This window comes from Stegodyphus dumicola, chromosome 11 (genome assembly GCF_044657685.1).
Source record: "Stegodyphus dumicola isolate Sdum_Otavi_A_Nest chromosome 11, ASM4465768v1".
Taxonomy (NCBI): Eukaryota; Metazoa; Arthropoda; class Arachnida; order Araneae; family Eresidae; genus Stegodyphus; species Stegodyphus dumicola.
The window spans coordinates 122,860,128-122,874,756 of record NC_140778.1 but is presented as its reverse complement, the minus strand read 5'-3'; the positions used below and the strand labels follow the sequence as shown (position 1 = coordinate 122,874,756).

The following is a 14,629-nucleotide window of genomic DNA, read 5'->3' as shown; positions in this document are numbered from 1 at the left end:
CTGCAAAATACATTCGTTACGTGTTAATAGCATGGAGACATTTTCTGCAATTTTCTAGAATCTTGCGTCTATAAATTTTGCCTTCAAATCCTTCTAAACTTTCTAAGCTGCAATGTCTAAAATCCTAAAGAAAAATTCTGTAACAGTAAAAAGCCAGAAATATTTTGAGAAAAAATATCAGAGGGAAAAGGTGTAAAATTCATTTTATAGAGAAAACTTAATATTCTGATAATTCTGAATACTCTGAGACAATTACATTCGAAAAACTCTTACCATGAAAAATTTAAAAAGACATTTTTAAATTATTTACATAGCTATTTTGCTTTTGCTAAAACTGTTTCGTTAATTGTTTCGTATACCTTGCTTATTTTGCAGATTCAAAATATTGTATAATAAGTGGCCAAAATGGAACTTTATAATATGACAGCGAAAATTAAAAACGTTTTATTTTAATGTTATTTTTTAAACATAATTTCAATATTTTACCACTATTTTAATGAAAATTATCTATGTTACAATGTTTTAAAAAAATGTCGAAAAATTCCCAGATCTCGAAATCAAAAATTTTCTACAGAAACTGATCTTAAAATCGCCAAAATGCTGATAAGTCGCCGAATTCAGAGCCGTTTAATAAAAGAATTCACATCCCGAAAAGCCAAAAGTTGTTTAAGAGCTCTTCATTAGAAAAAATGAAATCATTTCAAAATACTTATGCTGCACTTCTTTTACTATAAAACTCGAAAATCCCACAATTTATATTAGAAACAGGAACGAATTATAACCCATTCAAAAGATAACCATATCTGTCAGTTGAACCACCAAAAATATTCCTCCAAAATGCTAATTCACACTCAAAATGGCAGTCGTAAAAAACAGACAGCTATTTCCGATGATTAAAATTAAGGACCTTCTGCTGATTTTGGCCGAAATTAAGGACTTTTAAAAACCAAAAATCGATTCCAAAAAACTTAAGGACTTTTAAGGACTCTTAAGGACCGTACGAACCCTGTAATAATAATAAAACAAATTTCATAAACCACAATTATTTGTATCATGATTATGTTGCACGCTGTATATTACAGAGAAAAATTAAAGGTGTCAATGAAGAAAACTGTACTTTTTAAAGGAGTTGAAGCAAAAAAACTAGATCTCTGAACTAAACTACACTACCAAGAATTACAGATTATGACTAGACTAGACTCTTTCCTTTAAAAAAACAGGCAATTTCAAGATTTCAAATATAACACGATCATATATTTAACTGCAAGATCTGTGAGAAAATTTTACAAATACAGAAAGAAAATTTCATTTTATTTTATCACATGTTTATTTGCAAAAACTCCATAAATGTGTTTTTAAAAATTAACAGCTACTACATAAATACAATGGCTCACAATATGGAGGACATTTCACTTACCTAGCAGTTTCCAATTTTTTCTGCATGTGCGTTGTTCTTTCTTTTGCTTTTATATAAGTTGGCCTTTTTTTATTCAGTTCAACTTCCTAAGACATTAAATACATATTAAATTAAATACATATATAAAAACAGAACAATAAAATTAAAACATCTATGTACTTTTACATTATGCAATATCAGCATAAGGAACAATTAAAAATATTCGAGTCTTTCTAATTAGACTTTCCAGATTTATAAAATACTAAAATTACTTACCGCTTCTCGAATCTGTTGTTCTATTTTAGAAAATTCCCTTTGCATTTTCCCATGCTCCTTCTTCTTATCTTTGATTTCTTCCTCAATTTTTTCCCTTTTGCGACAGACCTTTTCTAATTCTTTATTTTTTTCTGCCAGTTCTTCAGTCATGTTTTCAATGTCTTGTTCATTATGATAAAGTTTGAAAAGATAATAATGCACTTGTTTTGTAGCCTATAACAAATTTCAAATATTTCAATACATTATGGAAAAAAATACTCTATACATTAAATATTTTCAATAAGTTTTTCATTTTAAAATACAACGAAACTAAGGAAAGAAAGATTTCAGGCAGTATTTTACAGAAAAATGATTTAAAAAAAAAAAAAAAAAAAAAAAAAAAAAAAAAAAAAAAAACTAAAGTAAAAGCTATATATCTTATGTGCACTTAAATGATATAATATAGGGTATAAAAAAAATCAGCCAGCATTGCAAAAATGTTTTCTTTCTTTCTTTTATGGTACTTTTCTGTTATACAACTCCCATGCCTTTTGGCACATGTGAAAGAAAAGCTAAACAACACATTGAGAACAATGAGAGCGCAATTCTGGAGATCAGACAATGTGTGCATGTTTAATTTAACACATTTAATTGTGTGTTTACAATTTCAAAAATGATTTTTTTTAATTCATAGTTTTAACAATTTCTAACAGAAACACTGGATGCTTGGAACAATAGACAGGTTACAATTCATTAAAACAATAAAAAAAATCTGATGTGTACACCACGACTTCCTTGTACGGAATATCAAATTATATGCATATTTTCTTGCATTTCATTTAAACTTATTGGATTGAATTAAATCTACTTCATCGATAGCACATAAACCACAATAGAATAAATACACTCTTTAAAATTCACTATATTTGTTTACCATAGCGACAGTGTGACGTTAGGTTCACTTAACAGCGTTATATTTCATTCATATTATAACTCAGAATGCACAAAATTTATATCATTTAAAGAATTATCTAATCATTGCTACATGTTCTATTCAAATAAATCTAGAATGGTGTATAAAACAAATTAAGCAAACAAAACAAAAAAGAAGCAGTTTTTCACAGACGTTCAATTCAGTTCTCATTTCGCGACAAGGCAAAAATATATAAAAAACTCATATCTATACTAAAAATTACGAAGTAAATCTTAAACACTTATTTCCTCGAAAAAATTCCAAAAAAGATTAAGCGTGATTTAATTCGCAATAATAAATGAAGGCGTTATCTTTGTTGTTGTGAAGCTTAGTCTCTCTAGATTGGCAACAAATCTACTATTCTGCTGTTTCAAATGTAAACAAGCAATGGCCGTCATGGCAAAAAATATTAGGCTTAGTGGCACTTAAACAGCTTTTAAATTGTTAGTAATTCTAAAAATATTACATACAGATTTACTAAAGGCATAAACACCTTAACCGGAAGATAAACAACATAATTCAATAATTTTTAAAGCAAAAAATGCACAATTTATAAACATATAAGAGTAAAGAAACTGAGATCACTGAGCCAGTCAATGAGCCAGTAATGAGTGGATATGTATGTAAATATATACGTTTGGTGTGGACGATTGCAACCAAAATACGAGGCGCACATCTGCATGTTATAGCAGTCCTATATGCAAATTTTCAACTTTCTGAGGCTACTCGTTTTTGAGTTATGCAAGATACATACATACGTACGTACAGGCACCACAAAAAATTCTCTTTAGAATTAATTTTAAAGCAGTTTTATAATTTTTTTGGAGGAAAAAGAGTCTTTTATTCTGTCCTTATGTACAGATGTCACTCAAAAACACTGTTAAATTGCATTCGATAGTGGTCAAAATGGATATTTTAGTTGAAATATGATGCCTGAAACTTTTTGCGATTACAATACTTCTTTTTTACTTCATACAAGGAAATAAAAAAACACTCAAATAACTTTTAGAATAATGCAACAGGCAGTAATGACTTATCTTTTTCAAACCAATAGACTGATCAAAATTGGAAAATCAGACTTCAATATCATCCCTGCTCTTCAAATCTCAAGGGCGGAAAAGAAAGAAAAAGATTAAACAAAAAAATTGTTCATTTTCAAAGTTCAGTCTTCATCACAATTAATTCTGTGGACACTAAAATAATCACACAGAAATATGTAAGAGAGATGCAATTTACATTCCCAGATAATTCCTCCACAATTTTGACATTTAATTGAGCATTTCTACTTTTATTTGTCATTTCACTATATATTTAGAATTTTATTCATAACTTCGGTAGAAAATTAAAATGGCAAGGCAGAAGCGACACATATAATATCATATATTTACAAAAGTACATTCCGCCAGGCTGATATGGAAGTTTGAGCAAACAATTTCCATTAAGCAAGGATTAGTAAGCAAAGTAACAAGCAAGGATTCAAATTTCGAGTAAATGCATAGGCTTGGCATATTTTTCATATCTTGATGTACTCAGGGCATATAAAATCCATTTATCTCAATCAGAGTAAAATGATTATAAAGCTCTCATATACTTTTTCTCTTTTCTGAAGGAAAGGTATCTGAAAAGGGGTCAGAAATCTAATAATAAATACAAATAATCTACAGTACAAATAATATAATGTAGATAATCTAACAAAAAATTTTATATTCATCCCCCCAAGATTTTTCTACAATTTATCAAAATTCAAAATGTTCACAAACACAAGTTTTTGTGAGATTTGCTTTGTTTTCATGCATCTGAGTAAAATGGTAATTTTTAGAAATTTATATTTGTAAAAAGATTTACAGGACTTCTTAGAAAAATAAGGCAGCATCTTTTAAATATAATTCACATTTATGTAATAAAAACTAAGTTTAAAAAAAAGGGGAGAACAATTTTTCAACATTTTAATGACAAAAGTACCATATAAAGTATAATATTATAAAGTGTATCAATAACAATTTATCATCTAATTTACTCGTTTAAAAATTTTAATTCTCTGTTAATTCCAGTAATTTTTGCATAACCCCTCCCTCTGCAAACCTTAACTCCTAACTTGAAAGCTTTGTATCTGATCATTTTTTAATTCAGATTAATATCTGCACATCACTAATTTCTGAACTATAAACCAGTCCTGTATTTACGGTCTGATAACTACTGACAACTATTATTTTTAAACAATTTCACATATTATGAAATATACATACTATTAAAATTTCAAGCAATATATATCAGAATTATTTTCATGTAGAAAATATTCTGTTTGTATTACTGTATATACTACCAAAACCCTTACAGGCTTTTAGGCCTGAAGAAAATATTCAGTTCAATAAAACTAACATGTTCATGATAGAATATCTGCCATGTAAAAAATGATTAAATGCATAAGAGTATATTAAATTTTAAAATACTTTAAAAATAAAAATCCCTTTGATTTAAAGATGCACAAATATCTCATTCCTGAAGACAAGAGACTACTCTTCTTTATCTGAAATGCTTCTTAAAAAAATTATAATAAATAAAAAAAGATGTACAATAGTCAATACATCTATATAACAACCAGAAGATCACGAATTCAATTCCTAGCATGGACATAGTAGATTTTCCAGGATTTGGGATCCCAAGCATCAAATTCGACAATATTTCAGTTGTTACAATAGTCCTCCAAAAATGTAGAATTTTTTCCAATTGTTTATTGTTCTAAATCAGTTAATTTAGAATGTTAACTTACCAAATCTTCTTTCAAACGCTGATATTTTTCAGCTTCTTCTTTTTCTAAACGGGCTTCTTTTTTCTCAGCAGCTATACCCTTTTTCTTTTGATATGTAAATTGGGTATCTTCTTCAGCTTTCATCATTTCAGTTTTTAAACGCTCATACTCTTCTTTATGTTCAATTGAGCTAATAAAAGAAAAATTAAATTAACATTCTAATACAAATAAGCAATTGTAGCAGCAGGTTATAACATGCTGGATCTTAATTACAGTATTTTTGATGATTTTTTATAAAAATCAAGCATTGAAAATAGCTTCTACCATAAAAATGATCTTTAAACAGCTTAAACTGTTAAGCACAAAAGGATTAGGAATGTATTTTTGATTCCACTAAAATATTCTGCCAAGTTATTGATACATGTAACATTACACAACCATTATGAAGAATTGTTTTACTGCATTAAATTAATTTCTGTTAATTTTAATTAATTTTTTTAATAAACATGAATTTCCCTCATCAAAATTCAAATTATTCATAAACAGTTTTATAAACCAAATCCTTCAAAAATGAAAAATAGATGTAAAATATATAATCCTGTTGATTGCTAATGTTTGCTACCACAGACCCACGAAAGTAAGCAGAGATCTTGCCAAAGTTACATCAATTGTTAATGCAGAATTCTGCGCCACACTCCTTTCCGAAATTCTTTATAACAAAACATTTGATAATATCTCTGGGCACCATCTATCAAATAAGTACTGCTAAGGAAGTATTCGACCCACTTTGTTTTTGTGCTCTGTGAAAAAGGCTTTTGTTGATTTCCTCTTATTTTATTAGGTTCTCCAATTTTACTGGAAGCCTTGCTTAGAATGGAATGCAGTCAAACCTGATGACACATGGTTTATTGAAAATTGATTGGAGTTGCATCAGGGAAAAGCGCAGTTGTTATGAGTGTGTTATGATGGCACCATTACCCAAAATTGGCTCTAAATCACATTGCTTGGTGATAGTTTCACATTCAAAAGCATAATATGTAAGTACCAATACTTGCTCTTTGCTTACCAGGAAGTAGGAAACTGCACGACTGGAGTCTCACCATTTCAGTTGATGTATGGAAGACAAGGTCCTTTAGCAGTACTGAAGTCTTCATGGTCAGGAAAGATATCTATACCACCTAATCTAAGTGAATTGGCAGTGGGTTACTTACAGCATTTAAAAATAAGGTTGGAACAAGCCAATTTAATTGCAAGTGAGAAACAATAAAAATATGCCGAGTATTTTAATTGGAGATCAATACCAAAAAATTTCAGAATCAGGGAACAAGTCTATATAGTCATCCCAGATTCAAATAACAAACTCTATGCACACTGAACTGCACCAGGAGAAATCTTGAATCATTGTCTACCTTATTCGTATAAAGTAAAACTACCTGATGGAAAGATCAAACTTGTTCGTTCAAATAAAATTTGAAAATTCCAAGCTAGTGTCAATGCAGTCGGAGTGATATTTGAAAAAGAAGAATTTGGAGGAATTACAACTTTGCCAGAAAAAGATCTCTCAATCCCCCTAGATTTAAAAACAGATGCGAATCTAAATTTAGAAAACTTTAATCTGCAGCAAAGAAGAAAGTTAATCACTCTTATAAATAAACACCAAGCACTCACTATTCACTGGAAAGCTGAAAATAGCTAAAGTTGAAGCTCAGAAAATTAGATTAATACCGAATATGGAGAGAAAGAAATCTTACATTTACAGGATTCCTCAAGCATTGAAAATCAAGGTTGAAGAAGTAGAAGAATTACTGAAATTGGGTCTAATAGGAGAAAGTAATGCAGAAATAGCTCATCCAGTAGATTGTGGCAGCAAAAAAAGATGGAAGTATTAGATTGTGTTTAGATTATCGAGCATTAAATGCAGTGACGAAGCCAGATGACTTTCCTGTGCAAAATGCTATTGATTTAATGTACAGCATAGGAACAGCCAATGTCATAACAACATTGGATTTACTGAAAGGATATCGCACAATTCCCATGGAGGAACAAAGTAAAGTCCCATGGAGAACATTCTTCAAAACTCATCGAGGACAATATCAGTTTAAAGTGTTACCTTTTGGCCTGAGGAATGCAGCAGCAACTTTTCAGAGAGTAATGAATAACATGCTGAAAGAATTTCGACAATTTTCGATATGTAGATAAAAACAGCTATATTGACGACATAGCTACATTTTCCAATGATTATGACACTCATCTCCAGAATCTGGATAAAGTTTTCACCAAACTAGAGTCACCTGGATTTACTATCAATTCAATTAAATGTTCCTTCGCAAAACCTCAAATTAAATATTTAGGACACATTATTCGATCAGGGAAACATCAGCCAGATCCCAAGAAGAAAATAGAGGCAAAGGCAATCAAGAAACTGGAAATGCTGAAAACGAAGAGAGATCTTAAAAGCCTGTTAAGATTATGTAATTATTATCGCGATTATATCCCTGGGTATGCAGAGATCGCCTACCCACTGACAGAACTCAGAAAGTTGAATCACCAAGTTTGCTTAATAATTTTTATAATGCTTTATACTATGTAAGGTATTTATTTTATCTAACCAGTTATTTTATGTTCAGAATATGCAGTCATTTCTCTCGTTCCATTTTCCTGCCAGAATGCTAATTTTAGTTTGTGCATATTCATATGAGATAGAATGATATAGTATTTAAAGGGAGGTTTTAGACTGCTTAGATTATGTTCCACCTGTTGAAAGGCCCCATTACCTGTCGAAATTCTATATTAGCATTCTGTCTCAGGCATTGCTTAATTCTTGCTAAGAGTGCTTGCCATGGCATTAAAGGTCATCACATTAATCATTTCTGCGCAGCCTTTGGCTATCATCTGGTTTAACTTAGTTTAATTTAAAATTCCTGATTTTTTGAGTTACACCATAAATGTTAGCTGGTTTTCTAAGCAGAAGAAGTGCCTTCTGATCAATTATTTGGAATTCTAAACAAAATGGTCTTTTACACCCTTCTTACATTTCCGTGTGCACTCTAGACATAGCGATAATTCGGTTATGTCTTTCAGAGTCTTGACTTTGTGTATGCTTCCCAAAAGAGTGAGACTCTACAACTAAAGTATGAATACAAGTTCCCTCACATGAAAACCAAGTATATTACTAATTAAAAAATATTAATCATCATGAGTGTTCTGGGAATTATGCACATTATGTACATTGATGTCTTAATCACTTTGCTGATAATATGCATATTCCTTTGGAATTTCAAAAGAGGCATGAAAGTACTGAATATTTATACTTACTGAGAAATTTCCTCAAAAAGAGCTGTTCTTTCTTTAGGACTCTTCATAGCAATTGATTCAACTGCCCCTTGAAATACCAGAAAGTTCTTTGCTTTTACATTTATTCCAAGACTTTCTAAACGACTTGTATAATCATTATGGCTTACAGGCTATGAGAGAAAAACTGGATTTAAGTTCAATACCTAATATATATATATAAATAATTTACAAAATTATCATTCCTTTCATAGAGGAATAAAAACATATTATTTTTACCTTTCCATCAATTCTGTACTCTGATGATGAGCCAGCCACAATTCGTGTAAAGTGAATTTCTGTGGTTTCATTTTCACAATAAATGGCAGTTACATGTGCACGAGATGCAACTGGTGCTCCAATTGGAGCTCCATGTATAAGTTCCTTTAAAAACAGAGGATTATTAATGCACTGAATTTATGTAAAATAAAAATTTTAATTTCATGTCAAATATTATGTATGTAGATAAAAACAGTTTTTCATTATCTGAATTTACTAAATTCTGAAACTGCCCCCTCAAATTCCAGAAATAATCATGAGGAGAATATACTTTCTTGATTATAATTATAAAATATCTCAACTACTTAGCATACCAGCACTTTTCTTTACAATATGCTGCTAACTACACTGCACTTTAGATGTGGATTATCCATGCATGGCTGTGCCCACACACGTATATGCCCTATGTGCAAGAATGTATAAAAATAACAGATGGTCTAATGACAACTAAATTTTTACCACCAAATGTTACCAGTTTAGTTCAGCTGATGTACCAAAGCACAATATCAGTGAAATGATTTTATCAATCTCGTCTTCTCATAATTCTTGGTGAAAAAGATGATTACTTAACGTAATTCTGGAAAACGCTGACTGTAATGGATGCTATATACAAAGTAAAAAGAAAAAAAATTCTTCCTATTATAGAAATTGGAGATTTATCCAATTGTGAAGAAGTTGAGGCAATAACTGAAGTTGTATGCCAGAAAATGTAAAATTCTTTGGAACTTTCGATCAGGTAAACATCAAGAAATGGTTCGATGGTGATTTGACTGAGATGGGCTTTCAGTGCTTGAAAGATGTAGATATCGTTTCAAATGTCACAAGAATAGAAGAGGCAGAGAGTGGTACTGAAAATACAAATGAAGAAGATACTGACAATTACATTAGTTCTGCGACAGAAAAGACTTCTGATGAAACTTTATTAGACTTTTGTTCACCAAAGAGGATTTGAATACAATTATAAAATAACATTTAAAATAATACACAGTGAAATTTGATAAATATTTAAACATTCTCAAAAACAAATTATAGATTTGTTTCAGAAATAGAAACATGCAACACCACAAGAAAATTAACAGTTTGAATTATCCATGGTTTTCAATTACTGTTATCTGCTTGGGCATTACCTTGGATAATCAACAGTACACTGCACTCACCGTTTGCATACATTTTATTGTATGTATATATATATACATTTTTAGGCACATGTATCTATATATACACATGTGCTTAAAAATGTTAGAATAAACATTGTTGAATACATATATCTTATCTGCTAGATAGAAAAATTAAAAAAAAAAAAAGTTTTACAAATATGTGATCCCCTCTATGGTTCTCATCTTATTTAAGCTAATGCTTTAAGTAAAATAGCATACATGAAGAATATTAAGTTTAAAATTATTAAAAATAAAAATCAAATGCATGATTTTCCAAAAATTACAGTACAAAAATTACAGATCTGTACTCGTCAGACGATTCAAATTTTTAGATTATCAGTTTAAATTCAGTAGGAAGATATACAGAAATAATAAAATTAAAAATATGGTTCAGTTGTTTATGAAACAATGAGGCATTTATTATCTTATGAGAATCAAAATTTAATAACTAAAAAAAACTCAATAACTGTTTGCTTCATATAACATTTCTTATAATGTAAGTTTCATAAATTATATCACATAATTTCTTGTACAAAGATCTATTGTTCAAGTCCTGTAATGACAAATCAAGAATTCCTACTAAATTGTCAAATGAAATTTTTTCATTCTCAGCAACCTCTTTGCATCTTCAGAGATATTTTCAGCATTTAAAACTACAAAACTGATTTCAAGTACTGTCTCTATTAACATAGCTTAATGATTAGCCAGCACAGACTATATGCTATTGGCAATGTATTACGAGAATGGTGACTCAAGACATGTTGTTCCTATAAATTTTGTCCTGCTCTATCGTACACTGAAGTTAAGGCTGAATAATATTAGCTATACTATTATAATTATGTCTATTTCCTGCATATGCTTATAGCTGATCTGAGCCCCTGACTAATTCTGATATATACTTAAAGTTTATCTGAATAACAAATCAGTTATTCTTAATTCAAAAACACTAAATGTAACCTTTAAGCCTATGAATTCTTTATGTTTTAGACATCACTGCAAGAATCATTTCTCAAGCTGCCATGAGTTGATAGTCGTGTGATGATGAAAGCAAAAAAAAGTTTGCCTTGTTGGCATCATGGATGTAAGTTTTCAGAAGGTGAAAAATCAGTGATGAACTTCAGTAGATTGTATTGGTTTAAGATGTAAAGCAAAAATGCACCTATAGATCCAACAAATTATTGATTACATAAATTTATGTAAATATGTGACTGTGTTTTTTCAACATGCAGGTATTTTATTTAGTGCCAAACTGAAATTAATTAATAGATCCAGATATTAGCCATTCCGGATACTAGATGTTGGGATTTCATACTGTAATTATTTTAAACATATCATAAAATAACAAGCTGGAAAATAAATTACATAATTTTTATTATATTAAATAGTTTTCAACACACTAGATAATTTTATAGAAATTTCAGTTTCAACTTTTCAATTTCAGCTAAAAGAGCTAATATTCTTCAGTTTTAAAATTCTGAAGGGGACTGCCCAATAAGGGATATTTATTTCACTTTTACATATGAGGTAAATAAGCATTCACATAACTTACAATCAATTAGCAAATTATCTCACTATAGCTATGCTAAAAAATTTACATTGGCAGAACTTCATCAACTTTATTATTTCCTACATTTAAAAAAAAAAAAAAAAAAAAAAAAAAAAAAAAAGAATTACTCAGATGACCAATTACTCTGCCATTTTAATCAGTTTAAAATGTGATATGTAAGAGTTTTGTTTATTTCAAAAATGGGTGTTTTCAATGTTACTGTTTGGTTTTTCCAACAACCAAAGTGCCAAGGAAAAGGTAGCGAAGTTATTACAACTACAGAGGGGGGTAAGCTTTTTATAAATAATGGAGTTTTAACAGAACTACATATATATATTTATTTAAAAAAAAAAGTGGGGAAGATGAAAAACCTTACTTTATTTGTAAAAATATAAATTCCTACTTTAAAAAAGTTATCTATTGGGTTGGCAACTAAGTAATTGCGGATTTCACTCATAGATAGATGGCTTCAGTTGAATTTTTAGGGTTGCAGACGTAGTACAAATGAAAAAACACATTTTGTTATTTGATAGTTGGCAATTCAGCTGTCAATCAGTAAAAAAGTTTTTTTGATCGGCTGCGTAGTTTTCGTTTGGCGTTCGTTGAAAAATGGAAAATGAAAAGGAACATTTTCGTCATATTTTGCTTTTATATTTCCGCAAAGGGAAAAACGCATCGCAAGCTCATAAAAAGTTATGTGCTGTTTATGGTGACGAAGCCTTAAAAGAACGGTAGTGTCAAAATTGGTTTGCCAAATTTCGTTCTGGTGATTTTTCACTCAAAGATGAAAAACGCTCTGGTCGTCCAGTTGAAGTTGATGACGACCTAATCAAAGCAATAATCGATTCGGATTGTCACAGTACAACACGTGAGATTGCAGAGAAGCTTCATGTATCACATACATGCATTGAAAATCACTTACAACTTCGCTATGTTCAAAAACTTGATACATGGGTTCCTCACGAACTGAAAGAAACGCATTTAATGCAACGCATTAACAGCTGCGATTTGCTAAAGAAACATAATGAAAAGGATCCATTTTTAAAACGACTGATAACTGACGATGAAAAATGGGGTTTTTACAACAATATCAAACGGAAAAGATCGTGGAGCAGGACAGGTGAACCAACTCAAACAACATCAAAAGCTGATATTCATCAAAAGAAGGTTTTGTTATCAGTTTGGTGGCATTACAAAGGAATTGTCTACTTTGAACTCTTACTACCCAACCGAACGATCAATTCTGATGTCTACATTGAACAACTAACGAAATTAAACAATGCAGTTGAAGAAAAGCGGCCCGAATTGACAAATCGAAAAGGTGTTGTATTCCATCATGACAATGCAAGGCCACACACATCTTTGGTCACTCGGCAAAAATTATTGGAGCTTGGTTATTTGTCTCATCCACCATATAGTCCTGACCTTACACCATCTGATTACTTTTTGTTTCGATCTTTAAAAAACTCCTTGAATGGTAAAAATTTCAATAATGATGATGATGTCAAATCGTACCTGATTCAGTTTTTTGCTAATAAAAACCAGAAGTTTTATGAACGTGGGATTATGATGCTGCCTGAAAGATGGCAAAAGGTCATTATCGAAATGGGCAATACATTACAGAATAAAGTTATTTAGTTCCATGAAAAAATTGTCTTTGATTTTCTAAAAAAAATCTGCAATTACTTAGTTGCCAATCCAATATTTACCAATAAATTAACAATGCCACAAATCAGTAATAGCAGAAAATATAGCATCAAATAAGCTATCACAGCTTTTATATTCCACCACATAAACTCAACTAGTGGTGGGAACCCCCCCCCCGAAAAAAAAAAAAAAACCTATATGCTATGAATGAAAGAAAAAAACTTTTGTAATTCTTTTTATTTAATTTTGAGTTTTATTTTTAACTTGAGAGAGTGCACATGCACTTCACAAGCATGCAGATAAATGAAATGAAAAAAATCTCAAACTCAAACTAAAAACTCATGTGCAAATTATTTTTATTATTATGACATGAACTGTGAAAAATTTTTACTTGATTATAATTTTGTCTTTGGTATATCCATTCGACCATAAATGCCACCAAACTTTGTTATTAATCATTGGTCATCTGTAAAACTTGTAACAAGCACACAATTTGAAAGAAAAAAAAAAAAAAAAAGACAGACATTAACTTACACTTAATTTCTTTACTCTGAGACATGATGTTTTTTCTCCTAAAACAAAACTGATTGCATCCATAAAATTGGACTTTCCTGAAATAAAATAAAAGGTATATGAAATCAAGTTTATGCAAACAGCATGATCTATTTATCATTTATAACAACTCTCAGTTTGATATATTGAGAAATTAAGAAACAATGAAATCTATTTCAAACCTGTGGGAAAAATCTAACAAATGACTTAGATGAATTGTTTTACTGTGAATGAGGGAATTAGGCACAAGAGGAAAAATATCAAAAGGGAAATCAAATATAAAACACAACTTTTAATAATCTAATTAAAAAAAAGCTAGTACTCATATAGTTTAATAAAAATAATACATAAAACAATTCTACTTACAGAATTCATCTACAACTTTATGCTATAAATAATAAGCACAGGGTACCTAAGTAACAAAATCTACCCATTTAATTGCATTGTCAAGTATATAAGTTATTATACTTTTTAATTTATCATGTGCTTACCCCATGCTTTTATCATTTGCAAAATTAAATCTTAAATGAATTTTGTAAATAGAATTATTTAATTGGCTAATCGCAATAAAATATACAACAAATTATGTTTCTCCTTTTAGAACATTAATTATTACATCCATTTTAAATAAAAGCTTATTGTATAAAAACCTTTTTTTTAAATTTATAGTCAAAGTTTTTTTATATATTAAATTTTATACTTTTCATTTAAAATTATGTACTTATAAAAATATTTCAATGTGTTC

The 14,629-nt window shown here is 29.8% G+C and overlaps 1 protein-coding gene across 1 annotated transcript in view; it reads right to left on the bottom strand.

Moving 5' to 3' along the window:
- SMC1 (structural maintenance of chromosomes 1) overlaps positions 1–14,629 on the bottom strand; it is a 98,367-nt gene that overhangs the window by 66,908 nt on the left and 16,830 nt on the right. The window contains exons 2-7 of the mRNA XM_085827190.1: positions 13,867–13,943; positions 8,944–9,087; positions 8,689–8,837; positions 5,395–5,563; positions 1,673–1,885; positions 1,418–1,503 (exon numbers count right to left, since the gene is read on the bottom strand). Of these exons, the coding sequence (XP_085683316.1) occupies positions 1,418–1,503; positions 1,673–1,885; positions 5,395–5,563; positions 8,689–8,837; positions 8,944–9,087; positions 13,867–13,943 (838 nt within the window). The remainder of the gene's footprint in view (positions 1–1,417; positions 1,504–1,672; positions 1,886–5,394; positions 5,564–8,688; positions 8,838–8,943; positions 9,088–13,866; positions 13,944–14,629) is intronic.